This window comes from Euleptes europaea, chromosome 6 (genome assembly GCF_029931775.1).
Source record: "Euleptes europaea isolate rEulEur1 chromosome 6, rEulEur1.hap1, whole genome shotgun sequence".
NCBI lineage: Eukaryota > Metazoa > Chordata > Lepidosauria > Squamata > Sphaerodactylidae > Euleptes > Euleptes europaea.
Genome location: NC_079317.1, coordinates 1,803,310 through 1,818,922, shown reverse-complemented (window position 1 = coordinate 1,818,922; position 15,613 = coordinate 1,803,310). Strand labels below are relative to the sequence as shown.

Sequence of the window (15,613 nt, the reverse complement as noted above, 5' to 3'; positions counted from 1 at the left end):
TCTCTCTCTCTTGCGACCCTAGCCGCTTCGGCGGCTTGCTGATCCGCAAGAACTTTGGCGTTCTCAAGTCTTAGGGCAGCCTCTGCCGTAATGCGCGGCAAAAGTTCTGTCTCGAGGAGCAAGAGTATGGGGTCAGGTTCCCCGCCCAGCAGAGGTTGTACTCGAACCGCCAGTGCGGATGCCTCGGCTCCAAACGTCGGGGTCAAAACTTGAGCCAAGGTGGCTACCGGGGTGTCCTTTGTACATTCCACAAGGAGAAGAGCGGTGCTAATAGCGACTCGCTTGGCCTCAGCCTGGCAGCTGGCCGCATCCGGGATCAGGGAAAAACCCTCCGGTGGGGCTCCCGCCATGGTAGAAAGAGTTTGTCGAGAAATAAGATTATCCAGAAGTCCAGTTAATATTTGTAAATCCTCAGTCGCCAATCGGGCATCGTCCAGTAATTGATCCAAGTCCTGAAGATCTAAACGAGCATCAGTATCCTCCGATGTTAACATCCAGAGACGTCCTGTAAGAGATTGCCACTGCGCGTGTACCAGTCCCCTCAAGCGGCAAACCTCTTGGTTCGTCCGGAAAAGTTCAGCGATTAAGTCCTGTAACAGAGTAGGGTCCTCTGAGAAGGGCTCCAGGGTAGTAGATCACCTGGAGAGCTGCACAGCTCCCATCCAAGTGGCAGGCGAACCCCCCTGGGCTCCAGCCTGGCTAGGAGAACGGTGAAGATGTAAGATAGCTGTCATAATGTCAGCCCTTGGCCCACAGAACCAGAAATCACCACAAAGTCGTATAGAGTCCAAACAGATGGATTTTACTGATCAAATAGGCATACAGTGCAAACGAATAAAATGACAGCTATGAAAGGCTCACTAGCTGGGAGATATTATAAGGCAGGAAAGGCGGGAGATTACACGCAGGAATACAGTTTCCCAGGAGCTGAGTTCCCAGGCTTAGGCTTAGGCATGCGACCTTGGGGGGCAGACAATACAGCACAGAGACAGAGGCAATAACGAAACCGAGATAGCAGCCTGACAATAGGTAACTAAGCCGAGAAATTGATGGTCGTCTAGCAGGAGTCCATTACATGTAAATAGGAGATATTTCATAGACCAGCTTAAATATTTTTTCAAGCTGAAAAGATTGATATTTAGCCTTAAAATAGCTTTTGAAAGTTAACAGTACCAACGAGTTTTACCAGACGCTCTAGGTCGGCAAAACCAGGAAGTATTCCAGAAGTTACCTCGTCATGGACCTTCTATCGTCTCTTCTCGATGGTTGTTACCTTCAGGAACGATTTTGATGTAACACGAGTAAGACGCATTTCCGGTCCTGCGACCTGCTTCCTGTTGATTTGCTTGCCGAGCAGTAGAGAGTGATGGTGGATGAAGCACAGAGTCTTCCGGTCTAAGATATCCCCATTGTTATAAAACGTGGCTGGAGGACTCTTTTACACCGGACAAGTTCTCAAGGGTTCCTTCCTCCCCTTCCTTTAAGAACGCGTTGGATTGGCAGATCTTAAGTCAATCATTCAAACTCGTTGTTTTAGTTTAAGCTGATCAGTTTGATAAGGCTCCTCCTGCTTTATCTGATGGATCTCATACGGCAAAGTCATCCGATTCAATTAAGGGAGGAACGAGGTTACCAGGAATGTTTTCTTCTACCCCCCTGTTATTTGAAAATGCCAGTGAGGAACGAAAGATTCTTATCTACTCACTTGGGCGTCTGGAGGTGAGGTTCTGATCTTAAAGTAGTCCTTATGATGTTAATAAGATGGTGGAGGGTAGAGTCTAATGCCGAAGTTGCGCTCTGGCGATTTCAATCCCTTCGTGCCCGCGGGACCAGCATCTAAATCTCCGGGGGACTTAATAAAGTTCCCTTGGAGTATTTAGGAGATCAAACCGCATGGATGGCTGCAGGGAATTCCTGCTTCCCAGCCCACTTGCAAGGGCTGGGTTGGGGTGCAGTAAATCACCCCAAATTAAACGCAAACTTGGATTCCCCCCAGGAGCCCCTGGGAGAACGTGGCACTCAGCCCAGCGTCACCACCGGAAGTCCCAATTGTGTGATCCAGTTTTATTGCACTGTCCATTATATGCATGTATCTAGGTGTGTATACACACACAGACACATATACACAAGTGGAGAGAGAGAGAGTTGGTTTTTTATATGCCGACTTTCTCTACCACTTAAAGGAGACTCAAACGAGCTTACAATCACCTTCCCCTCCCCACAACAGACACCCTGTGAGGTAGGTGAGGCTGAGAGAGCTGTGACTAGCCCAAGGTCACCCAGCTGGCTTCATGTGGAGTGGGGAAACAAATCCAGTTCACCAGATTAGCCTCGGCCGCTCATGTGGAGTGGGGAATCAAACCCAGTTCTCCAGATCAGAGTCCACCGCTCCAAACCACTGCTCTTAACCACTACACCACGCTAGAGGCTGAGACTCACAAGGGGGATTCCCATCCCACTCCTGGTGCTAAGCACTGGCTACAACTGCCAGTTCACCACAATGAAGGTAAGTTCATTGTCTGTGCCTGTGCATAAAATGCTCTTATTTTGGGGAGGGGGGAGATTTACACCCCATGATCATTATTATTTTTAGTCCAACGTACTAATCACTTCCACAGTAGGGTCGCCCTTAATGAAGACAGTTTTCTCCTGGCTGAGGAGAGTTTCATGTGACAGAACTGGTTTGAACCAGAATGCATCACGTGTGTGAACGGTCCATCACGGTGCGACTTACCCTTTTCTCCTCCCCGTCTTTCAGTGTTTCAAAACTACTTTGAGGCATTACTGGTTGTTTGATTCCATCCTCTGCTTTCACTCTATATGAGCGATTCCACACTTCAAATTCTTCTGCTGTAAGACACCAGCCTTCAGAGGAATCAGTTTGCTTTGCACCTGTTGAGAGAAGACAAAAGAAAATCGGTTTTAGAATATTTTTGTTATCTTACACAGAGACCCCAGCCACGGTTGGCCTGTCAAAGGATTCCTCTGTCATTTGAAGGTTTACAAGATGTGGTCTGCGCTGAAAAGGGTATGGGACTGCGCCTGAACACAGGAAGCTGCTTCCTACCAAGTCACACGCCCCTCCCTGAGCCTCTCAAGGCCAGTCCTGCCCCCTCTGACTGGCAGCAGTAGGACAAGGGTCTTTTCACAACACATCTCCTGTTACTTGACCTTCTCAAAATGGAGATCTGAGGGATGAAACCTGGGACTTTTTGCTTGCTAAGCTGATGCCCTGTTCACTGAGCCACGGCCCCTCCTCTGCTGTATCAGAAATCATGCCTCCTTATCGCAAAACGAAGAAATAGTCGGCACTGTGGAGAAATTGTGACCTGGAAGTACAACTCTGCTGAGTCCTTCATCCCCATAGTACATGAGGGCATTTATTCATTCCCTACATTAGCCAGGGTGAGCAAAATGGGAGACATGAAACTGAGGCATGAAACCTTCAGCAGCAACACAACAAACAGTTCTAATCATTCAGCAGGAGATACTCTTAATGACTAGTTGGTGACAGCCCGATAGAAGCAGGTTACACTGGGTCTGAGTAACTTCTAGGTCCTTTGATGGGGAAACTGGCTTTGGGGGCTGACCAGCAGTTGTAGGCCTTGCCTGAGGATCCAGAGTCTGGGGAACCACCCACAGCAGAAGCAGAAGGATCAGGTGCCTGAGAAGAGACAGGGGCAGTCTCCAGATCCTTTGCCACAGGGGCTGATGTAGGGCAAAGAGCAGAGGGAGGCAGCCCCAAACGGGTGGGGGAGGCAACATTCAGGCAACCTCCTGCAGGTCAGACAGGATCTTGAGCAGTCCCTTGATAAGAGCATAAGAACGGCCCTGCTGCATCAGACCAAGGCCCATCAAGTCCAGCAGTCTGTTCACACTGTGGCCAACCAGGTGCCTCCAGAAAGCCCACAAACAAGGCGACTGCAGCACCATCCTGCCTGTGTTCCACCGCACCCAAAATAATAGGCATGCTCCTCTGATCCTGGAGAGAATAGGTGTGCATCAAGACTAGTATCCATTTTAACTAGTAGCCATGAATACCCCTTTCTTCCATGAATATGTCCACTCCTCTCTTAAGGCCTTCCAAGTTGGCAGCCATCACCACATTTTGGGGCAGGGAGTTCCACAATTTAACTATGCGTTGTGTGAAAAAATACTTCCTTTTATCTGTTTTGAATCTCTCACCCTCCAGCTTCAGCAGATGACCCCACATTCTAGTATTATGGGAGAGGGAGAAAAACGTCTCCCTGTCCACTCTCTCCAAACCATGCATAATTTTATAGACCTCTATCATGTCTCCCCTCAGCCGCCTTCTTTCCATGCTAAATAGCCCTAAGTGTTTTAACCGCTCCTCATAGGGCAGTTGCTCCAGTCCCCTAATCATTTTGGTTGCTCTTTTCTGCACCTTCTCAACCTCTGCAATATCCTTTTTTAGGTGTGGTGACCAGAACTGTGTGACCAGAGACTGAGAAAGTGAGGCAGATGGTATTGGTGGGGGTCACAGAAGAACACCTCAGTCTGGGGAGTGAGCGGATGACTAAACTGAGGCTGTCATACTTTGTTCACATTGTGAGAAGACAAGAGTCACTAGAAAAGGCAGACACGCTAGGAAAAGTTGAGGGCAGCAGGAAAAGAGGAAGACCCAACAAGAGTTGGATGGACTCTATAAAGGAAGCCACAGCCCTCAGTTTGCAAGATCTGAGCAAGGCTGTTAAGGATAGGATGTTTTGGAGGACATGGGTCGCCATGAGTCGGAAATGACTTGATGGCACTTAACACAAACACAATGGCCTTTGGCCATATGCAGTAAACTGAACCTTGAACCTTGTCTATTCCAAGGGAGATGGGTAAGATTTCCTGAAACTTCTCCACGATTGGTTCCGCGGTGCCTACTTCTGTTCAGGCAGATCGCAAGCTGTTGCGAGGAGTAATTCTGTGGAGAGCCCGTCATCATGGTAAGCACTTTGGGAAAGAACTGTCAATTGCCTCTTGCCCCTCTTTGTCGCCGTCTCTGGATCTGAAGAGGAAACGTGAGCTCATTTGCTCATCTTGGCATCGAGCTTGGATCCACCCTGAGCGGGTCTTGATGACAGGTCAAGTGAAGAAGCGCGCTTGAGGAGCTCATTGGTACCTACGGCAGAGGCCCCATCGCCACTGACGACTGGGAGAGAGCCATCAAAGTCAACCAGAGAGCGTGTTCCGAAGCGGGCGCTTGGAGACAAAATGACTGTTCAAAACAGTACGTTGGACTAAACCAGAGGTGTCAAACGTAAGGCTGGCGGGCTGGATCCGGCCCCTTGAGAGCTCTTATCCGGCCCTTGAGACGGCTGAGGCAGCCACCCCTGCCCCACCCCCCTCTCAATCGGGGCTGGCAAGGTACGGCACGGCGGACAAAGTGACATGTCATATCCGGCCCTCGTAACAATTAAGTTTGACACCCCTACTAGACCCAGAATAGCTCTTCTTATGTTCCTAGGACTGGTTGTGGTGAGCCTGTTTAGTGAATTTTAGACAATCCCGACAAGAATCGACTTGGTGTTCCTGTCCCAGACGGATCAAGTGATTATTGCGTCTGTCACGGGCAGTCTCCCTCACAGGACAGGCAGCTTTTAAAGGTTGTGTGCTGGAACTTTTCTTTTTTTTTAAACTTACTTTCCCTGGCCATCAAGCTTAAGACACAAGCTAAAAATACCAGCTGAACTGCCAAAGTATTCTTTCATGAACCTCTGGAGCAGGGGTGTCGAACTCAATTGTTACGAGGGCCGGATATGACATGAATCATAGAATCCTAGTTAGAAAGGACCACCAGGGTCATCCAGTCCAACCCCCTGCACAATGCAGGAATTTCACAAATACCTCCCCCCCCACCGCACAGCCCCAGTGACCCCTACTCCATGCCCAAAAGTTAGCCAAGATGCCCTCCCTCTCATCAGCTGCTTAAGGTCATGAAATCAGCATTGCTGACAGATGGCCATCTAACTTCTTCTTAAAAGCCTCCAGGGAAGGAGAGCTTACCACCTCCAGAGGAAGGAGGAATATCACTTGGTCGGGCTGGGCCATACCTCGCCATCCTAGATTGTGAGCTGGGGGGGGTCATCTGTCTCAGCTCTTAAGAGCTCTTATAGGGCCGAATCCGGCACCGGGGCCATATGTTTGACACCACTGCTCTGGAAAGTCTAGCAATGCTTGCTTCACAGGATCACCAGATGGACAATGGGAATGCCTGGGCTACACATACCCTGACTCTGAGAGCAGGCAGGTTTTCCTTATATCTAAGGAGACTCTTTGCCACACACCTTCTGAGGGACACAGAGCTGTGCTATGCTGGCATTTTCCTTTTCGTGAACCAATCAGAAGACTTGCCAGTTCTGACGCACACGCTTGCCTTGATCTTACAGGTGATCCAGGAAGAGGGGCCCTGTTAAGAACTGTGACAAACACTTCACTAGACACGAGAAGAACAGTTTGTTGACCATGGAGGCTGACAATTTGCTTGGCATTGAGCTGCAGGAGCGGACCACCGCAGCAGACTCGGCACGACAACAGACACTTGTTCTGTCAGGTCGATGAAAAACAGGTCTCTCCAAACAGCCCCTTATCCATTTGCTGGCCAATTTCCTGCTCGTTGGGGGCTTTTATTTTCCCAAGCACGGGGCTTCTTTCCTTTGTGACAAAGACAGTGCTGGCTCACCCAAGAGAGAGGCTGTCGTTCCAATCTCTGTCTCTCAAGTGCTTGCTCTCAGAAGAAAACGTGCTTTGGCTTGTTCTACCCCCAGGTCTTTCTCCCTGAACACAATCTGTACAGAACAGCAACAGCGAATTGTCCGTGCCTCGTCCACATCTGTTTTACTTTCTTTCGTATTCTTTCTAGTCTGTCGTGTTCTCTTCATTTGACAGGCGCTGGGCTGCATCCACTCTGCTCAGCGAAAGATGGGGCCTTCCACCAACGAAAGAGGCCCTGAGGCCACGCTTAGCAGAGCAATAAAAAAAGCACTTCAACTAACACCTAAGTTGCAGGAATATTTTTTTCTGGAATATAAAGAACAGCCAGCCAGGAGGCAAGAGCAATTCTTGCTTGGGTGATGACTGACTTAAAGGAACCTCCATGTCCAGTGGCAGTCAACCTCTGAGTCCCAGTGCCAGGAGGCAACATCAGGGGAAGGCCTTGCCCTCTGTGCCCTGTTGTTGGTCCTCCAAAGGAACTGGCTGGCCACTGTGTGAGACAGGATGCTGGACTAGATGGACCCTCACTGGTCTGATCCCGCAGGGCTCTTCCAAAGTTCTTATGAAGGCCTCGGCCTCTACGCCCTGTTTAATTTTAGAAATTATAATTAATTTTACTGTGGATGTTTTGATGTACTTTGATGTTACCCACCCTGAGCCTGGCCTTGGCCAGGCTAGAAATCACAAAATAAATAAACAAACACAGGTCCCACCACCACCACCCACCGCTCCTGGGAAGCTCACAAGCAAGGCATGGCATTAAGCCCCAGAAACTGCCACTCACGGGCAATCTGCTTCTGACCCTCAGCCAGCAGATCCCCACACCTGAATCCCATTGATTCATTGCTCTGTATTTTTTTTAAAAAAATACTATATGTTGTCTGTCCCAAATCTACGGCCAATCAATGTCAATGGGCAATCACAAATTCCAGAGGGGAAAAAACACACCTTGGCGTCAGCACAAAACCCACAACTGGCACCCCATCTTACCGGGGCCAGCGTAACCGGGTAGCCACTTCCGCTGCAGGGCAACTGCTCTTCCCTCTGTGGGGCTGGGTGGGGAAGCGTCTTGCTCAGGTTCCGGTGGTGTGACCAGTACCCTGTGCATCTTGGGATTTACGCCTTCGGGAATCATTCGCGGACTGTGCTGGTACAAGCGGAGCACTTTGTTTTCAGAAATCGCTCTGAGAAGGCTTCTTTTATTCGACTGGCTTTGGTTATAAGTCTAAAAGGGAAAAAAAGAATCTGGAAGTTATTGAACTGGTTACCTGCACTCAATTCTTAAAGATAAAATTAAGGAAGCCTTCTGTATGGACAAGCCATGCTAGGGTTTTTTTTGTTGTTGTTTTTTTGGAGAACTACCGCAGATTTTGATTTAGAAGAAGAGTTGGCTTTTATATGCTGACTTTCTCTGCCAATTAAGGGAGATTCAAAACGGCTCACAATTGCCTTCCTTTAACCTCCCCACAACAGACACCCTGTGAGGTAGGTGAGGCTGAGAGAGTGCGACTAGCCCAAGGTCACCCAGATGGGTTCATGTGGAGGAGTGGGGAAACAAATTCGATTCACCAGATTAGCCTTCACTGCTCATGTGGAGGAGTAGGGAAACAAACCCGGTTCTCCAGATCAGAGTCTGCCGCTGTTAACCAATACACCATGCTGGCTCTCAGACTACCCTCTGAAGTTGTATACAACTTCTATTCAGTCTTAAATCAAAATCATTTTTTAATGGTTGTAACAAATTAGAATGCACTTTTATTTTGGAAGCATCCAAATAATAAAGCGAAAATATTTAATTTAAATCAGTATTCTTTTCTTGATGGTTTATATTGCTTTTATTTAAATCAGCCCCCTTCTCTGCCTATTCACAAACCACATCCAAGCACACAGAAACATTGGTCGGATGCTGTGATGGGAATATTTCACTTTCTGAGCATTTTCTGGCACAGCAAGTCTTAGGATTGGATGAATGTGACAGGGGAAGTGAGAACGATCAAATTTATGTCAATTTCCATGTCTGTTTTGCTGTTCAGTGTCATAAATGAGGGGTGGATTCCTTTTTGTTTTCTCGGCTTACTCGTTCTTCCCGTCCTTCCGAAAGGATGACAACTATCCGGCCCTGCCGCTTGCGTCCGGTTCGACCCATGCGCTGGACAAGGCGAATCGGGCTTTTCTGAGCATCGAAACAGACAATGAGATCGACTTCTCCAATGTCCAGCCCTTCTTCTCCCACACACGTGGAGACCAGCGTGTTGTAGCCGCCCGCACGGAAGTGTTTTACCACCTAAAAAAAAGACTGAACCACTTGAAAATGTCGCTTTACAGAAATATTTTCCATCGTGTGCTTAGTCTGCCTGTACTTTACAGCAGGAGCCCCCAACGTGGCGCCTACAGGTGGCACGGTGCCCACCGATACCTTTCCTGGCGCCCATCAGGTCTTTTTAGGAAGTGGTGTTACAGTCTCTGACATCTTACAGCACATGAACTATGATATTGAGTTGTACATATGCAGAAATAATTCACTATAAAACTAAAACTACACATACAAACAACAAACTAAACTGCAAACTATATAGCTGTCATGAGTCAGCCTGCAGAGACCTCCCCTGACGAAGAGGAAGTAGAGGCCAGAATAGAGGATCAGCCAAAGTCAGGAGATGACTCACCATGCCTGCAGCCTGCCAGCTCAAGGACTCCAGTTGGACCTGACACCTTGCAACATACAGTGTCTCCAGAGGCCTCGCCAAGGCCACTGGAGCAGAAATCAGGTTCGTCTGGCAATGCAGCAGAGACGGCAGAGTGCTAGGCTGAAGGCTTTACACAGGAACCTCCCCAGTAGCAGTGATGAGGAAGAGCAGGGCTGAAGCACCACCTGTGAACTCAGCCTCATCAGCATCAGCTGGCTCTGCTACAGCAGCAGGGGAAGGGATTTAAGCCATCAGTTAGGCTTGGCTGTTGTGCAAGCAACTTGTCACCAACCTCCTGGTGTACCGGCCTTGTTTCCCTGCTATCCTTTGGATTCCTGGTACCTGACTTCTTGGACTGGCTCTGACTAACACCTTGGACTTCCCTTGCCTGTATTGATATCTCGGACTCTGCCTTCACTGTGAATGACCTTTGACTGTTCCCCAGACTACGCTTACAACTTACAGCCCTCGCTCCTTGCCTGCACCACGACAATAGCAGAAGTTTTAGTTACTTTTTAAGAAGGAAAGAAAGCCTGGAAATATTAAACCAGAGGCTTATGTTTCCGGAAATATTGAACCAGAGGCTTATGTTTCTGAAATATACTGGCAAATATAGCAGGGTCAGAGCTGACTGACTTGTTAAGCTTTTCCTATTTTTTCCTGACCTTCTCCAGCCATTTCAATGGAGAAGAGCAGAGCCCTTTGCGTATTTTTTTCAGCTATAGACGGTCTTCCTGCCCTTCCAATGACATCATGAATAGAGATGCTCTCCACCCTCCACACTACAAGGCTATTCAATGCTAACTAATGATGACATAGTGCAATATAAGCAATAATTGTGTTTATGATTTAAACATGTAAACATTATACTATTGATTCATAAATGAATGTAATGAAAGCGTTTTATGCTGGAGATGAGAATGATGTTAAAATTGAGTATATAGAGTGATCACAAAGCTCAAAACTGATTGTATATAGTTTAGTAAAATAATCTCAAAGATGATATCGGTATGTATGGCTCTAACATATTTTATTCTAGATATTGTGAGTTAGATACTTTGAACTAAATCAGACTTATCTGTTATATTTTAAAAGTTGGATTTTAAATCTGAATAGTATGTAAGACTTGCTTGCTTTACTGCATACATTATAACTGAATACATTGTTACTGCATACATTGTAACTGAATGTAAAGACTCTATAACTTGCATTTACACGTATTTACTAGAAGTATATCAATAAAAAGACTTGCTTTTTAAAAGTAGGTAAAGTCGTTGAGTCCTGCTTAGTAGGTGACTAAGATAACATATCACTTCTCAGGAAGTGGTCCATTCTAAGAGTATAGTCACTCAAAGGCACGACCCGCTTCAGTGGGAGGGGCCATGTGGGGCTTTTGCTCAGCAGGGCTGCTGATTGGATGTTGCCTCATCATTAGCTGCCACCACAGCATAATTTTAAAAGGCATCCTGTTAAACACTGGGGTGTGTGTGTGTCACTAATCAGCATATTAATTGCTATGGATTTATGCTGCATGCTTAAGCTTGGTTCTAGGTACATAAGGAGAGCCTAATTTTGAAATTTTCAAAATGCAGGAATACTACAGGTTTGGGCAAAAGTGATGGTTTTACAGCCACCAGGGATAATGTGTGCAGTAGTGACCAGGGCCTAAATTCTGGTGTGTTTTTTTAATGTCCAGTCATTTTGTCTCCTTACCTCAAGCTGCTCCTTCTGTGTGAAGCCTTTTGCGTTCTTCCCTGTTGAATGCCCCACAAAAGTCATGACCCTCACGACTGGGTGGTGCCGACTCAGCATCTCCGCAATTTCATGAACGCTGTCGCGGAAAGAGGAGAAGATCATGACTCTGGTATCGGCAGGTTTGCTTTCAGCTGGCCTCTGGCCTATTCAATAGAGAATTAAAAAAACAAACACACAAATTACCACAAGACAGAGATTCAGAGCACCAGCTGCAAAGCCCAAATTCCTATCGGTGTCACTAAAAGACTGCAGGCTTTATAATCAGCAGGCTAGTTATCTTTATAGACAACTAGCATGATGCACGTGTGGGAACTTTTGTGGTCATGCAATACCAGAACAGGAAGCCTCTAGGGGGCCTTGGGATGGAATTGAGGTTACTGCGGTGAGGGGAGTGCAACCCCATCCAGAACACTAACCAAGCAGGTCATAAGAACATAAGAACATAAGAAAGGCCCTGCTGGATCAGACCAAGGCCCATCAAGTCCAGCAGTCTGTTCACACAGTGGCCAACCAGGTGCCTCCAAGAAGCCACAAACATAGCTTGGGGGTTCTGCTGGACCCAAGCCTCCTGTTGGATGAGCAGGTGGTAGTAGTGGCAAAGAGCATCGTTTACCAGCTTTGGCTGGTGAGCCAGCTGCAGCGTTCCCTGGGTAAAAAAAGATTTTGCCACTGTGGTACATGGTAACAGCTAGATTAGACTACTGCAATGTGCTCTACGTGGGGCTGCCCTTGAAGAGTGTTCAGAAACGGCAGCTGGTACAGAATGCTGAAGCCAGAATGCTGACTGGAGTGAGTCGTAGAGACCCTATCACTTCACTGCTTACAGGTTCAATTAAAAATGCTGGGATTGGCGTTGAAAACCCTTTTCGGCCTGGAACCAGCATACCTTGCCTACTCCCAAATGAACCACCCCAATCCCTTCAATCATCTTTAGGGGCCCTGCTGCAAGTACCCCCACCATTTCAGCCTAGATGGATGGCTACTCAAGAAACAGCCTTCTTGGTTGTGGCACCAACACTGTGGCATTCCCTTTCCAGGGAGATTCGTCTGTGCCCCTCTATCACTGTCTTTTGACAGCTGGGGATGAAGACCTTTCTGTTTCGTTTGCTGTTTCCTCACTGACCCTCCTTTCTGTTCATCTGTTTTGATTAAAAAGGGACAGAGCTCATCATTAATCAAATGGGCTGTAAAATCAGTTCTGAAGAGAAAGGAGACTGCTTTGGGGACAAACGGAAATCTTGCCGAAACGGAGCATTTTTCAAAATGTCAGAAGCTTTTTACACAATGCAGCTGCATGGACATAAGCATCAGACCATTAGTTTATCAAGGTCAGTATTGCCTGGCAGCAGTTCTCCAGGGTCTCAGGCAGAGGTCTTTCGCAACACCTACTAAACAGGAGATGCCGGGGATTGAACCTGGGACCTTCTGCATGCCATATACATGCACATGAAACTGCTTTATACTGAATCAGACACTTGGTCTACCAAGGTCAATACTCAGACTGACACCTGCTTTCCAGGATCTCAGGAAGAGAAAGGCAATATCACTTTCATATCACCTGCTACCTGATCCTGCTACCTGCTGATGCCGGGGATTGAACCTGGGACCTTCAGCAGGGGGGAAAAAAGTTTTATCCCTGAGGTACAGACACACCACCAAAAGCCTCCACTGAAGCAGGTGCGGAGGGAATTTGAATAGCAAATTGTGAAAAGTAAGAATGGAATACAGACTTTAAACGCATCCGAAGCAGAAAACACAAGGAAAGAGAATGCAGGCATGTAATTTTTCCCATTGCCATGTGGGTGGGTGAATGCCAACACTACGAATCAACAATTTCAGATCAAATCATTTCCACTCCATCTAAGACCTACCTCCATGTTCCTTCCAGGATTTGAAGTGTTCTACAACAACCTCTTCTAATTTCTTTAACTTTGGGTGACTATAGATGAACGGTTTCAATTTTTCCTTTCCTGTAACCCCAAAAATTCATCGTTTTTTGTTAAATCCAAAGATTTTAAGCCTCTTTATATTTATCATCCACCTCATGAAATATTTCCATTCAGACCAGAACAAGAACATTTTAGCACCTCAGTAAGAAAACTTAGAAACAATAAAATTGTAAGATATATTTGAGGATTCTTTTTAAAAATAAAATAAAAGAACAATAAAGGAATACATTTGTTTAAAACTAAATTGAAACTTGAAACTAAACAACTGAATGGCTGTCCCTCATATCTGATGTCCCTCCCCTCTGGGGAAACGCAGCCCTAACCTGGATGGCCCAGGCTAGCCAATCTCGTCAGGTCTCTCCTGCCCCGGTTAGTCCAGGTCTCTCCTGCCCTGAGGTAGTCCAGGGTCGCTACGCAGAGGCAGGCAATGGCAAACCACTTCTGAATATCTCTTACCTTGAAAAACCCTCGAGTGACTGCTGTAAGTCAGTTGCTACTTGATGGCGCTTAACACACACACACACATACATAGAGGGGAAATGTGACTGGTAAGGCCCTTCCAGTGTGGAGTAGTGGTTAAGAGCGGTGGACTCTAATCTGGAGAACCAGGTTTGATTTCCCACTCATCCACATAAGCAGCGGGCTCTAATCTGGTGAACTAGGTTGGTTTCCGCACTCCTCCACATGAAGCCTGCAGGGTGACCTTGGGCTAGTCAAGTTCTCTTAGAGCTCTCGCCGCTCCACCTACCTCACAAGGTGTCTGTTGTAGGGAGAGAAAGGGAAGGCGATTGTAAACTGCTTTGAGACTCCTTAAGGGAGAGAAAATTGGGGTATAAAAACCAACTCTTCATCTTCATCAAATTGGGGTATAAAAACCAACTCTTTCCAGAACACCCACATCACTAAGCGGATCCAATCTCTCTTAAAAATTACTCTTCCCAACCAGTATCACCTGTGTCTTGCTTGGATTTAGTTTCAGCTTAGCCACCTGATCACAGGTTTCAGCCTGCATTTGAAATGTTCATTTATCCTCCAGCAGACAGTTCCCAACGGTAGCAGTGTTGGTCTGCAGTAGAACAGCTAGATTTGAGTCCACCTCAGAGACCAATGCGATTTCCATGGTATAAGCCCTTTGTGGTAGCTTTGACTCTTGAAAGCTCATACCCCGAAAACCTTGTTGGTCTCTAAGATTGTCCTGGACTCGAACCTGGCTGTCCTTCAGCAGAGTCAGCGATCACTGTAAACTGCACTGCTGTGTTCTGAGAAGGAAACAAAAATGCCAACCTGATCTCATGCTGCCGTTTGCTGAAGTCTCAGATGGATTTGCAAACATGCCTTCAAGCAGGCCGTACAACGCCATGAACTCCTCGTTCCGCCTCAGTTCGTTTCTGGCACGAGTCATACCTTAAAGAGAGACATGTACTTAGAAGAGGCTACTTGAACACCTGCTCTGCGCTTCCTCCCGCAGACCACCAGCCATAAGACACAAAGCCACAGATCAGCCATAACGTGACACCATTTCACAGGATTAATGCAGTTTGAGAATGTTTACGTGACTGAACAAGCTGGTCTTTGTCAAGTACTGATAGGAGCAAAAAGAAGCTGCTCCATTTTCCACAGACAGAAGGAATCTATCACCACAAAATCCAGCTAAAACCCCTTTGGCTTGGCACAGCTTTCCCTTGGTCCCCACCCCACCTGCCCAGGCACAAATTTCTCCTCCATGGTGCCTTCCTATACTTGATGGTTCTTCCGCCACTATTCATCTCGATTGGACCCAGGCAAGGCTACATCATGCCATCAAGATGCCAGAATTAGCATTCTCTGGAACAGAATTACTTAGGCAAAAAAAGCTTGTCAGTATACCCAATGGACCAATTTTCGACAATTAACAGCAACGTGGATTGGCTCTTCTTCCAGTCTTCATCACAACAGACTGAACTTCCTCCCTTGACAGGAAAGGGATAACTTTGTTCTGTTTTGCCTGACAATAAGACCCACATTAACCTGCCCGGAGGCCCTGCTCTTCGTACCCCCAACCCCGTCTCAGCAGAGGCAAGGATCTTGTACACAGACTCAAGCCTTTCAAACACGCTCAAGCTAAAGTAACCAGGGCTTTTTAACTTAGAACTCACATAACATTGATAAATGGTTTTTAATTTTTTTAAAGAAGCTCTCAATCTGGTGATGATTATTCAGAGAGCCCGAGTGGCGTAGTGGTTAAGAGAGTCAGACTGTAATCTGGAGAACCGGGTTCGATTCCCCTCTCCTCCATATGAGCGGCAGATTCTAATCTGGAAAACTGGGTTCGATTTCCTGCTGGGTGACCTTGGTCCAGTCACAGTTCTGTCCGAACTCTCTCAGCCCCACCTCCCTCACAAGGTGTCTGTTGTGGGGGGTGGGAAGGGAAGGCAATTGTAAGCCTCTCTGAGACTCCTTAGAGATAGAGAAAAGCGGGGTATAAAAACCAACTCTTCTTCATTCCAAATCTGACATCTT

The 15,613-nt window shown here is 47.0% G+C and overlaps 1 protein-coding gene across 1 annotated transcript in view; it reads right to left on the bottom strand.

Moving 5' to 3' along the window:
• FANCM (FA complementation group M) overlaps positions 1 to 15,613 on the bottom strand; it is a 70,841-nt gene that overhangs the window by 24,510 nt on the left and 30,718 nt on the right. Inside the window, exons 7-12 of the mRNA XM_056851080.1 lie at positions 14,399 to 14,518; positions 13,037 to 13,135; positions 11,124 to 11,296; positions 8,801 to 9,007; positions 7,714 to 7,948; positions 2,735 to 2,892 (exon numbers count right to left, since the gene is read on the bottom strand). Coding sequence (XP_056707058.1) covers positions 2,735 to 2,892; positions 7,714 to 7,948; positions 8,801 to 9,007; positions 11,124 to 11,296; positions 13,037 to 13,135; positions 14,399 to 14,518 — 992 coding nt within the window. The remainder of the gene's footprint in view (positions 1 to 2,734; positions 2,893 to 7,713; positions 7,949 to 8,800; positions 9,008 to 11,123; positions 11,297 to 13,036; positions 13,136 to 14,398; positions 14,519 to 15,613) is intronic.